General features: G+C 34.7%; 1 protein-coding gene across 1 annotated transcript; it reads right to left on the reverse strand.

The window, feature by feature from the left end:
* Window positions 1-9,409: 9,409 nt before the first annotated feature.
* On the reverse strand, window positions 9,410-13,164 carry LOC108371757 (uncharacterized protein K02A2.6-like). The gene is made up of 2 exons (XM_017627366.1): window positions 10,939-13,164; window positions 9,410-10,872 (listed from the first exon to the last, which is right to left on the reverse strand). Exons 1-2 carry the CDS (start codon window positions 12,944-12,946, stop codon window positions 9,410-9,412), a joined length of 3,471 nt encoding a protein of 1,156 aa, XP_017482855.1. The 5' UTR covers window positions 12,947-13,164.
* Between the last annotated feature and the right edge of the window lie 3,750 nt (window positions 13,165-16,914).

A 16,914-nucleotide genomic window follows, 5' to 3' on the forward strand; every position in this document is an offset into this window, starting at 1 on the left:
GCTTTTATTGCCTTCTCACACAATAGATGCTTGAAGCGACAATGCTTAGAGAGAAACAAGCTATACAATCAGTGTTGCCAAGTTTTGAATATGAAAAAGCACTAAAACCCAAGAAAAGTCGCGTTTTTCCTCGAAGAAAGCACCAAATTTCTATTGGAGTATTTAATATAATATATATGCATGAAAAATTGTATTGTTGGGATGCCGGTCTAAATTAATAAAAATCAATGTTTATTGCTCGACGGTCGAATTTATTCTGTTTTCTATAAATTCAAATATTTTCGTTTAAGCGATGTTAAGATTCTAGTTCTTATTTTCTAATTTGCAGCGTGGCCGTTTTGCTTAGATGTAAGCAAAATGTATTAATTTTTCATAACTGTTTAAATATTACAATATTCTTCGTTTGGCTTAATTTTTTCTATGATTCCAATCAAACGAAAGCAATAACCAGAAATGAAGTTTCATTAACTATGTGGTAGTTTAAATCTACACAGCAGTTCCTTATGATTTTGTGAACTAAAGGAACATAAAAAACTTTTCTTTCGACCGCTTAACACCTGAAACATAACGAAACTTGATTTTCCTTTTTAAAATTTCTTATTTGAGCGTATTCACTGGCGCATAGTGGCAAAAATATTTTTATGTCAAAAAAGCTGTCTACTCTTCAATTCGCACCCGATTTTGATTATTCTCATTTTTCAGAAGGTTCGTTAGATATAAATTTTATTGTTAGGAGATGCTGCTGCTTTTTTGAATAGACGTAAAAAAATATAACAAATTCGGCCCAAACTAAAGGTCTAAAGGGTGATCCCTGGTTCCAGCAATGGCGAATTAACGAATGTAATTCTGGCATGATTGTTGATAAACATATGCTCTCCCGCTTATGATTGTCATTGTGACATGTTTTTATTTAGATTTTTGTAAAGTTGCTTAAAAAACTTACGATTGCTATAAATTTTGCCCCTCCTTTTGTTAAGATTTACAGATTTGGTGTCTTCAAACTAAAAACAAAAGCACCAAAACACGCACCAAGCACTAAACTAGCAAATTTTTTTTTTCACTTTTATTTCAACATCTTTTGATTAAAAGAAAAATACTGATAAAAATAAAATATTTCACACAAACAACAAAAAAGGGAATCGATAATCGCATTTGCCTGAAACTTTTATAATGCACTTGGTGGCATTGTGCTAGACTGTATCACTCCCCATACAAAAAAAAAAACAATCGGAACTGTTTTTCCACTGGAAATATAAAATCTATTATATTTTAAGACTTCCACCAAAATATCTCGCAAAAATAATAAGATTTACGTGAGCTGGACCGATTTGAAAATACCTCCAAAAATTGAGTTTTTTATTAATAAAAACAGTTTTTTTAATATTTTTTGAAAAAAACTACCTCAGGTGACTAAACAGTTGAGGCTTAAAAAGTTGGTTTGCACAAAAATATTTAAAAAAAAATCTACGGAATTTTAATAATGAGATTTTTGATCAACTTTTTTCAAAGACTGGTTTAAGAAAAACTTGAATAACTCAGCCGAAACCTTACCAATTTCGACTTAAGAGCAGGGAACGGATTTTTAGGACATAAAAACTTATAAAAAAGGCAAAATAAGATAACGAAATAGGCTAGAAAAGGCCAAATAAAATAGCAAAATAGGCAGGAAACGGCACTAGAATACGAAAAAAGGCAAAAGAAGGAAATATTTATTTTACAATTATAAAGAGAAAAACTATGAACTATTTTCATTATATCGACCACTTTGCGCAAAATTATCGTATGTTATAAAAACCAAGTTTTACAGGAACTTGTTTTTTGTATTTTTCTCTGCTTTGGCTAGCACCATCAATACCAAAATTTAGATTTGCTGAGATAATTGAGAAATATAACTAAACGCAAGATTTTTTTGCAGAAAGGGCTCTACATTATAATTTCTTAGCCCATATATTAATTTCGCCCACAAGAAAAAAATCATTGTCACATACGATAAAATTTACAGTCAATTTTTGAGGTAGCTATTGGGATTTAAGGCGTAATATTTGAACAGGTGATGCGTTATGGGTTGTAAAACAAAGTTTAATCAAAAAGTGAATTTCGTAAAAAATGTAACATACGATAATTTTGCGCAAAGGGGTCGATATGAAAAACATGTACCTTGAATCTTTGACTATTTTCTCTTTTCGAGTTTTTTATTCACAACACTTTACTCTCTATATTTGTAGTAACATTGAGCCACAAGATGCATTTGGAATTTTCCTGGCAGCATTTTCATTAGATTTTTGCGAACAAAAAAGCATTGAATATACTAAACGTGAGCTCGACTTAGGTTGATAAAAGTGGCGCCCAATTTAAATATGGAACGCTTAAACGTTTCATATTACCAGAAATAAGGCCCTTTTCCTTGCCTCTTACAATTAAAGATGTGTTGGTATTGAATAAAGAAAAAATTGGTACGTGCGTTGAGAAAATGCCTTTCCACTGATACCTATATCGGTAAAGTTTTGGAGCAGTTATTCAAGTTTTTCTTACACTAATCTTTGAAAAATTATGAATCATTTTTAACAAGCTCGAGGCCCAGCAATTAAATAAAACGCCGAACTTTGTTCTATTGATATTTTAATTGNATATTTTGTTTTTGTTGTTGGCCTTTGAATTTTAAATTATGAATCATTTTTAACAAGCTCGAGGCCCAGCAATTAAATAAAACGCCGAACTTCGTTCTATTGATATTTTAATTGTCGATATTTCGACCTCAATCTGAGGTCATCTTCAGGACTGTAAATATACAAACACGATAACTTATTATTAAATTTAAATTATTACAAACATATATTAAACACAACTTACACTCTTGATTGTGCCTTGTGGACTGATTAGGCGTACAGAAGTAAAAGTTAAACAAGTGAAATTTTAGGCAAATAAATATATAAACATAAGAACTAAACAATTAAAAATACCGTAAATGTAAACAAAAAACATACAAACAACAATACACGGAACATTTAGCAGTAAGACAATATGTATATGTACAAACATATGTACATATAAAAGCACAGCATTTTATTGTTATTCTATGAAGGTATGTTGAGGAAACGGAACGAATATTGATAATGCAAGGCGGAACGGAACACCTACGTTGAGGATTGTTGTTGCCGATTTAACACCAAATTGCGACACACATGTGCACAATTGTATGTGTATGTCTTAAAGTTGATCCTTCTCTCATTAGGGGTGTTCGTAATGTGTAACATTTCCAAAATATAGCGTTTATTATAGTTCTTTTCTTCTTGTAGAATGGCAACATTATCGAAATCGGGATAGTGTCCCGTATCCCTACAGTATGCTGACAAGGTCGTCTTATTGTCGGTTGAGCTATTCCTTAACTTTACATTTGATTTGTGTGCGGACATATACTTTGTCGCATAAGTGGGACCCGTCGCCATTACATGAGATTTTGTATATTACGTCAGATTTCTCGTATCTAGGAATCTTATCCTTAGTGTTTGCTATACATTTTTCCTAGTGTGTTGCTGCATGTAAATGCAAATTGGACCTTCTCTTTGTCATATATATTAGAATGTTTAATCCTCTCAGATATCCCCGGAACATATGTAGCGGTTTTTTATACTTTATTCTCATTGTAAGTATTTTCTTTATCGCTCCTGACGTAATAATTCTGAATGAGTTTCCTAATTAAGCAAGAGGGGAATTCGTTCTGTTCCAAAATTTGTTGGATGATATTTTTGTTCTTTTTATGAAAATGTTTGTCGCTAATAGTGACAACTCTTCTAATAAAATTGGTTGCGGCATTTAAAATAGTTTTCCTCTCATGTTTCGAATTATAATTAAATAATCTCCCCGATGATGTAGGTTTTGCATACCAGTCAACTTTTAATCGGTTGTTCTTCCTGATTACTGGGGTGTCCAGATATGGTAGTTTTCCATCTTTTTCTATTTCTATCGTAAGTTTAATCGTCTTTTGGTAGCTGTTTAATAAAGTGAGCATTTTGGCTATATCTCCTGTTTTAATTATGGCAAACAAATCATACTTGGTTAGGAGACGCGGTTTATTAGAACAGTCACTTTCAAATTTGGTCAGTAAATCTTCCATTACTATGTCAGTTATCACTGGTGAAGCGGGGGAGCCCATAGCCATTCCTGACAGTTGCTCATATATTTTGCCATTATATTTAAAGTATCGATTGTCTTTTATGCAAAATTTTACCATACTTAAGAATAAATCCTTAGACAAATGTGGATGCTCTATAATTCTTAGGTATTTATTTATCGGATGGCTAATCTTTTAGCCGATACAAACTTTTTTTCTTCTCACTTATGTACAATGTCTCGAGCGGCCTCTTGACAAAATGGCCGAGTCTAGCTCGCGCTCTGTTCGCTTTCTTTTGCTTTTTTCTGTATTCAACTTTTCTAGGTCTATTAAACATACCACTAACGTAATAACCGGTTTACATCTGATCTTACTTAAGGGTAATATCATTACAACATAATAGCCAGTTTACATCTGATCTTACTTAAAACAAATATCATTACATCTCGGCCAACCTGATTTTTTTGATTGACCCCAATCAAGGTGTGGGGGTTATGTTTCCGAATCTACTGCTCGGGTTAAGGGTGGCTTGCTGGCTTCAGTGACGGAGTTACTTTCGGGGTGGGCGACAGGTAAGAGCCATCTACGGATTTTCAGGGCTTCAACAATCCCATCGTATGGCAATTGCGTTAGCTGGCAGTTATCGATATCCCTGATCACATAGCGATCGTTCGGCAGGACCTTGTGTACAACATAAGGCCCGCGTTACTTTTGCACCAATTTCTTATTTGTCCCTACCGAAGTATTTACCTCCTTTTCCTTTTTTGCAAGCAGCTCATGTTTGATTTTGATGAGTAGGCTTAGTAGTTTGGTCTGATCGTTTTTGATGAATTTGGAAACTGAATTGGTGATTTTTGTTAGTAATGCTTTGTTACTGGTATTATTGTTGATTATGTAAAGTATATTTTTCGTAGCGTTGTCGATGAAGTTGGGAGTTAATCCGGTTCTCCTCTACCTCTCCAGGAGATAAGTTTATTCGCGATACTTTACATTCCACAAAAACATTTTTAAAGAACAATAAACACCTTTTAGTTCTAAATGCCGATAAAGGGAACGTAACCGTAATTATGAACAAGTCTGAGTACGATACAAAGATGCAGTCAATCGTCAACAACATCTACACTTACAGAATTTTGAAACGTGATCCAACAAGTAAATGACAAGACAAAAATAATGAAATAGTGGAGAGATTATATAATAACAAGGCCATTGATTTAACAGAAAACAACAAGCTTATTAGTAAAACAGCCAATCCAGCAAGAATCTATGGTTTACCAAAAATACATAAAGAAGGGATACCCCTCAGACCCATTTTTTCGTCCATCAAGTCCCCGTCCTACAATTTTTTTGCAAATACGTTGTCAATATCCTTAGAAACATTACAAAATCTTCCAATTACAATGTTAAAGACGCGATTGATTTAAAGAACAGGATTTAAATACTTATATATATGATGACGAAAGTTTAGTGTCGTTCGATGTTGTTTCGTTGTTCCCAAGTATCCCAGTGGATGTGGCTATAAATATTATTGCCTCGAAGTTTAGTGATATCAAAGAGCATACACATTTGTCTAAGGATTTATTCTTAAGTATGGTAAAATTTTGCATAAAAGACAATCGATACTTTAAATATAATGGCAAAATATATGAGCAACTGTCAGGAATGCCTGTGGGTTCCCCAGTGATAGCAGACATAGTAATGGAAGATTTAATGACCAAATTTGAAAGTCTCCTAACCAAGTATGTGGAGGATTTGTTTGCCATAATTAAAACAGAAGATATAGACAAAATGCTCACTTTATTAAACAGCTACCAAAAGACGATTAAATTTACGATAGAAATAGAAAAAGATGGAAAACTACAATATCTGGACACCCTAGTTCAGGAAGAACAACCGATTAAAAGTTGACTGGTATGCAAAACCTACGTCGTCGGGGAGATTAATTAATTGTAGTTCGAAACATGAGAGGAAAACTATTTTAAATACCGCAACCAATTTTATTAGAAGAGTTCTCACTATTAGCGACAAACATTTTCATAAAAAGAACAAAAATATCATCCAACAAATTTTGGAACAGAACGAATTCCCCTCTTGCTTAATTAGGAAACTCATTCAGAATTATTACGTCACACAGTCGTAATTAGGCGGAAAAAATTATATTGGTGAAGGTCACATTTTGTCGTTTTTTATACTTATTACCAATACTTCACCCCTTGGGTGACCCGGTTTTCCAAGATTTGGCAGCAAATATAATCACAAGTTTGAAAACTAAGCCAGTAAAGTCAAGGGTTTGAATACCTACATAAAAAAATTTTAAAATACATTCTTGTTTCAAGTGACATAACTCCGAAACGCACATCACCTTGGCAGAAAATTTATTGTTTATCATAAGAGGCATATGTCTAATTATTGAAAATGTCATTACATGACCTGATTTTCCGTCCAGTATACATAAATATTTAATTAAAAGAAGTTAGTATTTTTTCCGCGCACTTCTTAATTCAATGGACTACATCTTTTTTTCTGCTCCGTCCGATTGGTTGTGATATAGCACTAATTACTTCAATACTAGTTAGGATTAATATGTTATCTATTCCAGCTGCAATTATCTGCAATTCTTTTTGTAAAGAGTGATTTAACTAACAAACCTATTTTTATTCGAAAATAGTCCAAGCATTAAAAATCATAAATATTGAAGGAAATTGGCTTTTAAACGACGTGGTAAAGTATAAAAGGGTGAGTTATTATTTGTACTTCATCTTTTATTATCTGTTTCAGAAACTAACACCGAATTTAGCAATTGTGGAAAATTTCAACATTTTTAATTCAGTGCTAGCTGAAATTGCAATTGAAAGTAATCATGAAGTGCATAAGTGTATCGAATACCTTAAATATAGATATCCAAACCTTACAGAAGAGTTATTGAGAAAATGTATACTGGACTAATTAAATTTGTTTGCCTACCTTTACTAAAAAGTGCCATGCGGCATAGAGAGTAAGAAAATAAATTTCTGTTTTAACCTTGAAGTCTAAACAGTTTTACCCACCCTGAGGAACCATTTTTATATACATATTCCGCTGTCCCTTTTTGTATAGCTCAGCTTGCGCAAGTATGCAGTTTGTATAGTACGTGGACTTTTTGTACCTTTTAGTAACTTTTTTAAGTTTTTTGAGGTTAGGTGTGCGTAAAAATAAACCGATTACAGCCGTTTTAAGGGCGTTTGCTTATATTATCATTTACAATATATGGCCAAAATTTCGGAGTCGTGCATTCATCGATGTGCTTTTAATTACATCTTTACGCGTTTTTGACGTTAGGTTTGTATGGGAGGTATGCGTTATAGTAAATCGATTTTGCTAATTTTTTGCATGTTTATTTACTCCATTATTGTAAATATATGGACGAAATTTGGAAGTCCTTCATTCATCGGTGCTTTTTGAATGCCATTTTTAAGGCGTTTTGAGGTAGGTTTGTACGGGAGGTAGGCTTTAAAATAAACCGGTCACACCCATTTTTGGTTTTTTTGATATATGTCTTTAGAGGCTACACACGAAAAATTAAAGCCATACGCCTACTCCTTCTAATTTTCTCCGAACAATGTATGGGGCTAAACCACTGTGCGTAAGGACCGATAAAGAAAATACTTATAATGAGAATAAAGTATACAAAACCGCTACATATATTCCGGGGATATCTGAGAGGGTTTAACATTCTAATATATATGACAAAGAGAAGGCCCAATTTGCATTTACATGGAGCAACAGACTAGGAAAAATGTATAGCAACACTAAGTATAAGATTCCTAGATACGAGATCTGACGTAATATACAAAATCTCATGTAATGGCGACGGGTCCCACTTATGCGACAAAGTATATGTGGGGACAACAAAAACTAAACTCAAGACAAGGATTTCCACACACAAATCAAATGTAAAGTTAAGGCACAGCTCAACTGACAATAAGACGACCTTGTCAGCATACTGTAGGGATACGGGACACTATCCCGATTTCGATAATGTTGCCATTCTACAAGAAGAAAAGAACTATAATAAACGCTATATTTTGGAAATGTTACACATTACGAACACCCCTAATGAGAGAAGGATCAACTTTAAAACAGACACAGACAATTGTGCACATGTGTATCGCAATTTGGTGTTAAATCGGCAACAACATATCAACCATAATCAATATTCGTTCCGTTTCCTCAACATACCTTCATAGAATAACAATAAAATGCTGTGCTTTTATATGTACATATGTTTTTACATATACATATTGTCTTACTGCTAAATGTTCCGTGTATTGTTGTTTGTATGTTTTTTGTTTACATTTACGGTATTTTTAATTGTTTAGTTCTTATGTTTATATATTTATTTGCCTAAAATTTCACTTGTTTAACTTTTACTTTTGTACGCCTAATCAGTCCACCAGGCACAATCAAGAGTGTAAGTTGTGTTTAATGTATGTTTGTAATAATTTAAAGTTAATAATAAATTATCGTGTTTGTATATTTGCAGTCCTGAAGATGACCTCAGATTGAGGTCGAAATATCTGTTAAACTTGAAGTTGGTGATAACAAGTCGATGGTATACTCACGCAATTCGGTTGCCGATGAGATGTGCACGCAATGGTCTTTCTAAACCTACTGACGTTTATTCTCGTGGCTATAGTTCAGTGTTGCCAGATATAAAAAATTACAATTACATTAAAATTAGTTTTACATTGAGAATAAAAATTCATTGTTGTTAGTAAATTTTAATTTGCATACACAACACCATCCCCCGCTTTAATTTCGAAAATCTTCTGCTTGATAGCGGTGTACCGATCTGCGAATACGGCTGCTTCGACGAACTTCTTGCGGATTCGTTGTTTGTACCTGAGACTGTTCACTATGAGCATCTGCATCTGTATCCGGTATCAGTAAGTTGGGAATCGGATCGGTCCCTTCACTGTTGTTTGCAACTGACCTCGCGTCCTCTTCATGGCGAGATTTCATTTGATTTTGGTGACGTTTGTAGAAGCCCCTTCTAGTCTTTACTACATACATGACTTTACCTAGACGTCTGTCCACAACACCCTTTAACCATTTCTCTCCGCGACCATTGTTTCGAATATAGACATGCTCCTGGGGTGCAAATTTGGTTCGAGTTTCTTTAACGTCTGATTTCGCATTTTTCACAGAAAACATCTGCGAAAAGACAGTACGAGCTGGACGACCATGTAAAAGCTGTGCTGGTGACATGCCTTTAGCATTTGGCATAGTACGATAGGTTGTAAGAAATTTAAGAACGGCTTAGCCTACTTGCAAGCCATCATCTAAATTCTTTTTCACAGCAGTTTTAAAAGTACGTACAAATCTTTCAGCCAGCCCATTAGAGGGTGGATGAAACGGCGCAATTGTGACGTGCTTAATGGCGTTTTGAGCACAGAATGTTTTGAACGCGTCGGCTGTAAACTGTGGACCATTGTCGCTCACGATAGTCTCTGGCAAGCCCTCAGCAGCGAAAATGGTTGTTAATGCGAAAATCGTAGTCTCAGCGGTGGTGTTCGCTAACTTGCAAACAAACGGAAATTGTGAGTAGGAGTCGACGCACAACAGCCACATGGAATCGAAAATCGGACCCGCAAAGTCAATGTGCACTCTCTGCCAAGGTGCCTGCGGTTCGGGCCAGCTTGAGTATTGCCGCCGATCACTTGGAGCTGCTACTTTGCAACTTTCGCACCCAGCTGCTAGTTTCTCGATATCCTTATCGATGCTGTGCCACCAACAGTGTTGTCGTGCTAGTTGTTTCATCTTGACCACGCCCCAATGCCCGTCATGAAGAAAACGCAAAATTTGTTCGCGCAATGAGTGCGGAATGACAACCCGTGTGACTTCATTCTGTAACAAGACTAAATCATTTTGAACAATCAACGACAACTTACGATTGAAATATGGCCGAAGATCCTCGTCTTTTGGAGGCAATCTTTCGGGCCATCCTTTCTGAATGTATCCTTTGACTCTCTGCAGCATTGTGTCATTGCCGGTGCTTGTTTTTATGACCTCCGCGTTAACAGGCGTTTCGATAACAAGCACCTGATTAATTTCGCTGTTGTTGTCGAAATCTTCGTCTGGACCCGATGGTAACCTCGATAAGGCATCGGCATTTGCATGCTCTGCGGTGTTGCGATATTTTATTTGAAACTGGTAGGCCATGAGCGTAATAGCCCACCTCTGAATACGTTGAGCCGTCATGGTTGGAAGACTTTTATCGGGCCTAAATATGCTGACCAGCGGTTTGTGGTCCGTTATAAGCGTAAACTTGTGCCCGTATAAAAACTGGTGAAATTTTTGCACACCGAATATTATTGCCAAACCCTCCTTTTCTATTTGGCTGTAGTTTTCTTGATGACGATTGAGGGTCTTGGAGGCAAAAGCAATCGGTTGCTCGGTCCCATCCGGATAAACATGGGAGATCACTGCTCCAACCCCATACGATGAGGCGTCAGTAGCCAACACGATTGGTAGTTCTTCTTGAAAATGAGCCAGCATGGTTGCTTTTATGATATGCCCTTTAAGTTCGTTGAACGCGTTCTCTTGCTCTGACTTCCACTGGAAAGTCACATTTTTCCGCCTTAGTTTGTTCATTGGCGCTGCAATTTGGGAATAATTTGGAATAAAATTGTGGTAGTAATTTATTTTTCCCATAAATGCCTCAAGCTCTTTTAAGTTTGTCGGACGCCGTAAGTTCTTCACAGCTCGGATTCCAGACTCATCTGGTAAAATACCATCTGCGCTTATTTCACGACCCAAATACGTTAACTTGGTCTTTAAAAACTCACATTTCTCCCTCTTGCATTTGATACCTGCTGCTTGTAGTATATTTAAAACTTTGGCTAAGCGTTCGATGTGTTCCTTTTCGTCCGCGCCTGCCACAATGATGTCGTCGATGTAATTTGCGCATCCTTCAACTCCACATAATAGCTGCTCGAGATGTATCTGGAACATGGCTGGTGCGCTCGCTACCCCATATGGCAGTCGCTGGTACTGAAACAAGCCCAGTGGCGTGTTGACCACTAGCACTTTTTTGGACTCCTCGTCGAGCTCCATTTGAAGATATGCGTCGCGCAAGTCTATCTTCGAAAAATATTTGTCGTGTCGAACTGTGTGTAGGAGGCACTCCCTAGTAGGTAGAGGATATTGATCTACATCAATTTGCTGGTTAACGCCTCTCTTAAAATCTCCACAGATGCGTATTGATCCATCCGGTTTTGTTGCTAGCACGATGGGGGATGCCCAGTCGCTGAATGTAATTTGCTGCCAAATACCTGCTTGTGATAATCGTTGCGCTTCTTCTTTAAATTTTGGTAGCTGGGCAAAAGGAATTGGTCTGCTCTTGCTGAACTTAGGTACTGCGTTTTCTTTAAGTTTAATCGAGGCTTTGACTGACTTAATTGTACCAAGTGCTGGAGTGAACACATCTGCGAAAGTAGTCAACAGCGTTTGCAATTTTTCGGATGACTCGACGGTCAATGTATCAATTTGCACAATTTTGAATCCCAATTCTTCAAATAAGTCCACTCCGAACAAATTGCTAGAACCCCGCACATTCGAAACTACTAGTGGCAATATTTTCTCGACTGAACCGCATTGAATTTTCGCAGAGAATTCACCCAAAGTTTCTATTTGAGTATGACCGTAGCCGTATAGTTCACGCGAACATGGCTTCAGTAATGGTTTATTTAACATTTCGTAGGTGTCCAATGTTATTACGGAGACTTCAGCACCAGAATCCATCTGAAATTCTGTCTTTATGCCATTAACAAAAACTTCCACAAAACGTTTTTTATTTTTTCCGCTAACTGTGCTAGCTACCGAAAATGCCGTTGAAATGTATTCTATTTTGTCACCTTTGTTGACTTTGCTGGCTTTATTCTGCTTTTGTTCGTATTTCTTTTCACTTGATAAACATACGACTGCAATATGGCCTGTTTTGCCGCAATTTCGGCAAACAGCGCTTCTAAATTTGCAATCATCTCTATTATGTGAAACTCCACAGCCTGTGCATGAACGGTATTTTGGTTTTTTGTTCTTTTTGTTTTTGTTACGCATGTTAGTTTTTTCGGTGTTCCTCGCTGACATCAAGTAAATTCCATTGCTATCTACTGCATTTGTAGTGTTCGTTTTGTCTTTGATTGCGCTTACCGTCTTTGTTGTTGATTCAAGTGAATCGGCGATGAGCTGCACTTCGGCCAGCGTTGGCTGCGGTTTTTGTAAGGCTGCCGTACGAACTGCATCGTGGGGCGAATTCAAAATTATTTTGTCTCTGATCATATCGTCCGAGTAATCATGCATACAATTTTCTTTTTTGCACACAAAATCACACTGCCGGGCTAAGCTTCGCAGATCGGCTACCCATTCTTTGTAGGTACGGCTGCCCATTTCTGCCTTATGGAATTCATAACGAGCTGCAACTACATGAACCTTTTCTTTATAGAATTCCGTTAGTTTTCCAGAAAGTTCAAGAAACGTTTGTTTTTGTAACTCGTCAACGCCGACAAGTTTTTTTAGTGTTTCATAAGCGTCATTGCCCAACCAAGATAAGAAAAATGATTTCTGTTTGTTGGCGTCAATTACAGCATAAGCAGAGAAATGTTGCTTGAGTTGTTCCAGGTAGGACTCCCATTTCTGCTGTTGAATGTTGAACTGCACAAAAGCTGGAACCAGAGTAGCATCTTGACCTGGAGGCCTTCTCGAAAGGCTGTCCATCCAAGCCTTCTGTTCCTTTAGCACACTGAGAGTGAAGTTACGTTGCTCCTCCATCAATTTTTTGAAAAACTCTTCAGTCATCGTTGTATTCTTCTTTTTCCTCGTCGCCAGATGTTAAACTTGAAGTTGGTGATAACAAGTCGATGGTATACTCACGCAATTCGGTTGCCGATGAGATGTGCACGCAATGGTCTTTCTAAACCTACTGACGTTTATTCTCGTGGCTATAGTTCAGTGTTGCCAGATATAAAAAATTACAATTACATTAAAATTAGTTTTACATTGAGAATAAAAATTCATTGTTGTTAGTAAATTTTAATTTGCATACACAACAATATCGATAATTAAAATATCAATAGAACGAAGCTCTGCGTTTTATTTAATTGCTGGGCCTCGAGGTTGTTAAAAATGATTCATAATTTAAAATTTAAAGGCCAACAACAAAAACAAAACAAAAAATCTTTGAAAAAAGTTAAAAAACAGCATCAAAAATCTTATTTTTATGATTCCGTTGATACAATTCTTTAATATTTTTAGGTAGATTTTTTAAGCTTAAACTGTTTTGTCATCTGAGGGAATTTTTTCCAACGAATCCTTTAAGAAACTATTTTTATTCATAAAAAAACTCCATTTTTAGAGGTATTTTCAAACCGGTCCAGCTCACGTAAATCTTAATACATATTTTCCGAAATATTTTGGTAGAAGTCTTAAAATATACTATATTTGGTAATACCGCCGGAAAAACCGCAACTTTTTTAGTGATGCAGTCTAATTACAGTAGTCGAAAAAATTATAGCCGCACCAATTTTCACAATTTTTAAATATTATTTTTGTTGTTATTTAATTTTGGCTAGTTTTTTATAGTCGATTCTTTAACAACATCCGTGTAAATACAAGTTTAAAGGCAGTATCACACGATTGGGTATTTGCCAACATTTGGTGCAAATCGTTTCCCAATTGTGTGAATACCCAAATATTTTTCTTTATCCCAATCACAAAAATTAATTTGTAAAAATTTTTCAATACAACATATGTTCCGGGGATATCTGAGAGGATTAAACATTCTAATATATATGACAAAGAGAAGGCCCAATTTGCATTTACATGCAGCAACACGCTAGGAAAAATGTATAGCAACACTAAGGATAAGATTCCTAGATACGAGAAATCTGACGTAATATACAAAATCTCATGTAATGGCGACGGGTCCCACTTATGCGACAAAGTATATGTTGTGACAACAAAAACTAAACTCAAGACAAGGATTTCCGCACACAAATCAAATGTAAAGTTAAGGCACAGCTCAACTGACAATAAGACGACCTCGTCAGCATACTGTAGGGATACGGTACACTATCCCGATTTCGATAATGTTGCCATTCTACAAGAAGAAAAGAACTATAACAAACGCTATATTTTGGAAATGTTACACATTACGAACACCCCTAATGAGAGAAGGATCAACTTTAAAACAGACACAGACAATTGTGCACATGTGTATCGCAATTTGGTGTTAAATCGGCAACAACATATCAACCATAATCAATATTCGTTCCGTTTCCTCAACATACCTTCATAGAATAACAATAAAATGCTGTGCTTTTATATGTACATATGTTTTTACATATACATATTGTCTTACTGCTAAATGTTCCGGGTATTGTTGTTTGTATGTTTTTTGTTTACATTTACGGTATTTTTAATTGTTTACTTCTTATGTTTATACTTATTTGCCTAAAATTTCACTTGTTTAACTTTTACTTTTGTACGCCTAATCAGTCCACCAGGCACAATCAAGAGTGTAAGTTGTGTTTAATGTATGTTTGTAATAATTTAAAGTTAATAATAAATTATCGTGTTTGTATATTTGCAGTCCTGAAGATGACCTCAGATTGAGGTCGAAATATCGATAATTAAAATATCAATAGAACGAAGTTCTGCGTTTTATTTAATTGCTGGGCCTCGAGCTTGTTAAAAATGATTCATAATTTAAAATTTAAAGGCCAACAACAAAAACAAAACAAAAAATCTTTGAAAAAAGTTAAAAAACAGCATCAAAAATCTTATTTTTATGATTCCGTTGATACAATTCTTTAATATTTTTATGTAGATTTTTTAAGCTTAAACTATTTTGTCATCTGAGGGAATTTTTTCCAACGAATCCTTTAAGAAACTATTTTTATTCATAAAAAAAACTCCATTTTTAGAGGTATTTTCAAACCGGTCCAGCTCACGTAAATCTTAATACATATTTTCCGAAATATTTTGGTAGAAGTCTTAAAATATACTATATTTGGTAATACCGCCGGAAAAACCGCAACTTTTCTTAGTGATGCAGTCTAATTACAGTAGTCGAAAAAATTATAGCCGCACCAAATTTTCACAATTTTTAAATATTATTTTTGTTGTTATTTAATTTTGGTTAGTTTTTTATAGTCGATTCTTTAACAACATCCGTATAAATACAAGTTTAAAGGCAGTATCACACGATTGGGTATTTGCCAACATTTGGTGCAAATCGTATCCCAATTGTGTGAATACCCAAATATTTTTCTTTATCCCAATCACAAAAATTACTTTGTAAAAATTTTTCAATACAACATCGCTGTATTTTACCAATCCTTTGACTTAAAAAAAATCCCTTTTTTGCATTTTGTACCAATAGCCCAATATAAAAACGTACTAATCTGTACAAATGTTACAATCGAGTGCTACTGCCTTAGACATTTATGCAATTGAAAAAAAAATTCAACAAATTTTTGTAAAAATATCGAGTTTTTTAATTGGATTCTGAGTATGCAGTTTTATTGCCCATTGAATTCTAGTTCAATAAAGTACAAGTTTCAAATGGCTAAAAACTATGATTGATTTTTTAGAATATTTGAAAAAGCTCGAAGTTTGTACGAAGATTTGTTGAATTTTTTTTAATATTGTACAAATTTGGAAACTTGAATTTAAATGAGGTTTTTTAAAGAATAAACTATATTTTTATAAAAAAAAATAACCAAAATTAAATAACAACAAAAATAATACGTTAAAACTTGGCAAAAAGTGGTTCGGCTTTAACTTTTTGACCACTGTATGTATTTTTTAATATCTTTAGTTGGGCATGCACATTGTAAATAAAGGAAGTACATAACAAAATTAAAAAATATATGCCTTTTTTCAAAGCTCATTTTCAAAACACCTTATTTATAGTATAACAATATAATTAATGAAATTATAAAAAGTAGTACTAATACCCTCAAAAAGTCGTAGATATGAAAAACTTAAGCTGTAGATAGTGTGGCGAAAATATAAATAGGGAAGAGACATTTTAGCCTTCTTTGGCTACTCCCCTTTCGATTATTTAGTGTGCATTACTTTTTATGAAAGTGTGGATTCGTTATCTACCAAAGACTATGAAAGTCAGAATTTAAAACTTTGTACAAAAATTAGCAAAATTCGACAAAGTTGCATCAAACTTTTGGGGTTTTTTATAAGATTTCCTAGAAACATTCTGAGTATGCAGTTTTGTAACCTATTCAATTCAAAGTGCAAATTTTAAGTAGCTAGGACTTACCGTTGATATTTGGTAAATTTCGTAGAAATAAAAAAATAAATAATAGCCAAAATTAAATAACAACAAAAATAAAACGTTAAAACTTGGCAAAAAGTGGTTCGGCTCTAACTTTTTGACCACTGTATGTATTTTTTAATATCTTTAGTTGGACATGCACATTGTAAATAAAGGAAGTACATAACAAAATTAAAAAATATATGCCTTTTTTAAAGCTCATTTTCAAAGCACCTTTTTAATAGTATAACAATATAATTAATGAAATTATAAAAAGTAGTACTAATACCCTCAAAAAGTCGTAGATATGAAAAACTTAAGCTGTAGATAGTGTGGCGAAAATATAAATAGGGAAGAGACATTTTAGCCTTCTTTGGCTACTCCCCTTTCGATTATTTAGTGTGCATTACTTTTTATGAAAGTGTGGATTCGTTATCTACCAAAGACTATGAAAGTCAGAATTTAAAACTTTGTACAAAAATTAGCAAAATTC

Source organism: Rhagoletis zephyria, unplaced genomic scaffold (assembly GCF_001687245.7).
Source record: "Rhagoletis zephyria isolate East Lansing unplaced genomic scaffold, Rhagoletis_zephyria_1.1 Rzeph_scaffold_05201, whole genome shotgun sequence".
NCBI lineage: Eukaryota > Metazoa > Arthropoda > Insecta > Diptera > Tephritidae > Rhagoletis > Rhagoletis zephyria.

Excerpts from the sequence above, each read along its gene's own strand:
- LOC108371757 (XM_017627366.1), bottom strand. The coding sequence starts at position 12,946 with ATGACTGAAGAGTTTTTCAAAAAATTGATGGAGGAGCAACGTAACTTC. Across the intron at positions 10,873-10,938 it reads CAAATGCAAGAGGGAGAAAT|ATGAGTCTGGAATCCGAGCT; the intron begins GTGAGTTTTTAA and ends GTATTTTACCAG.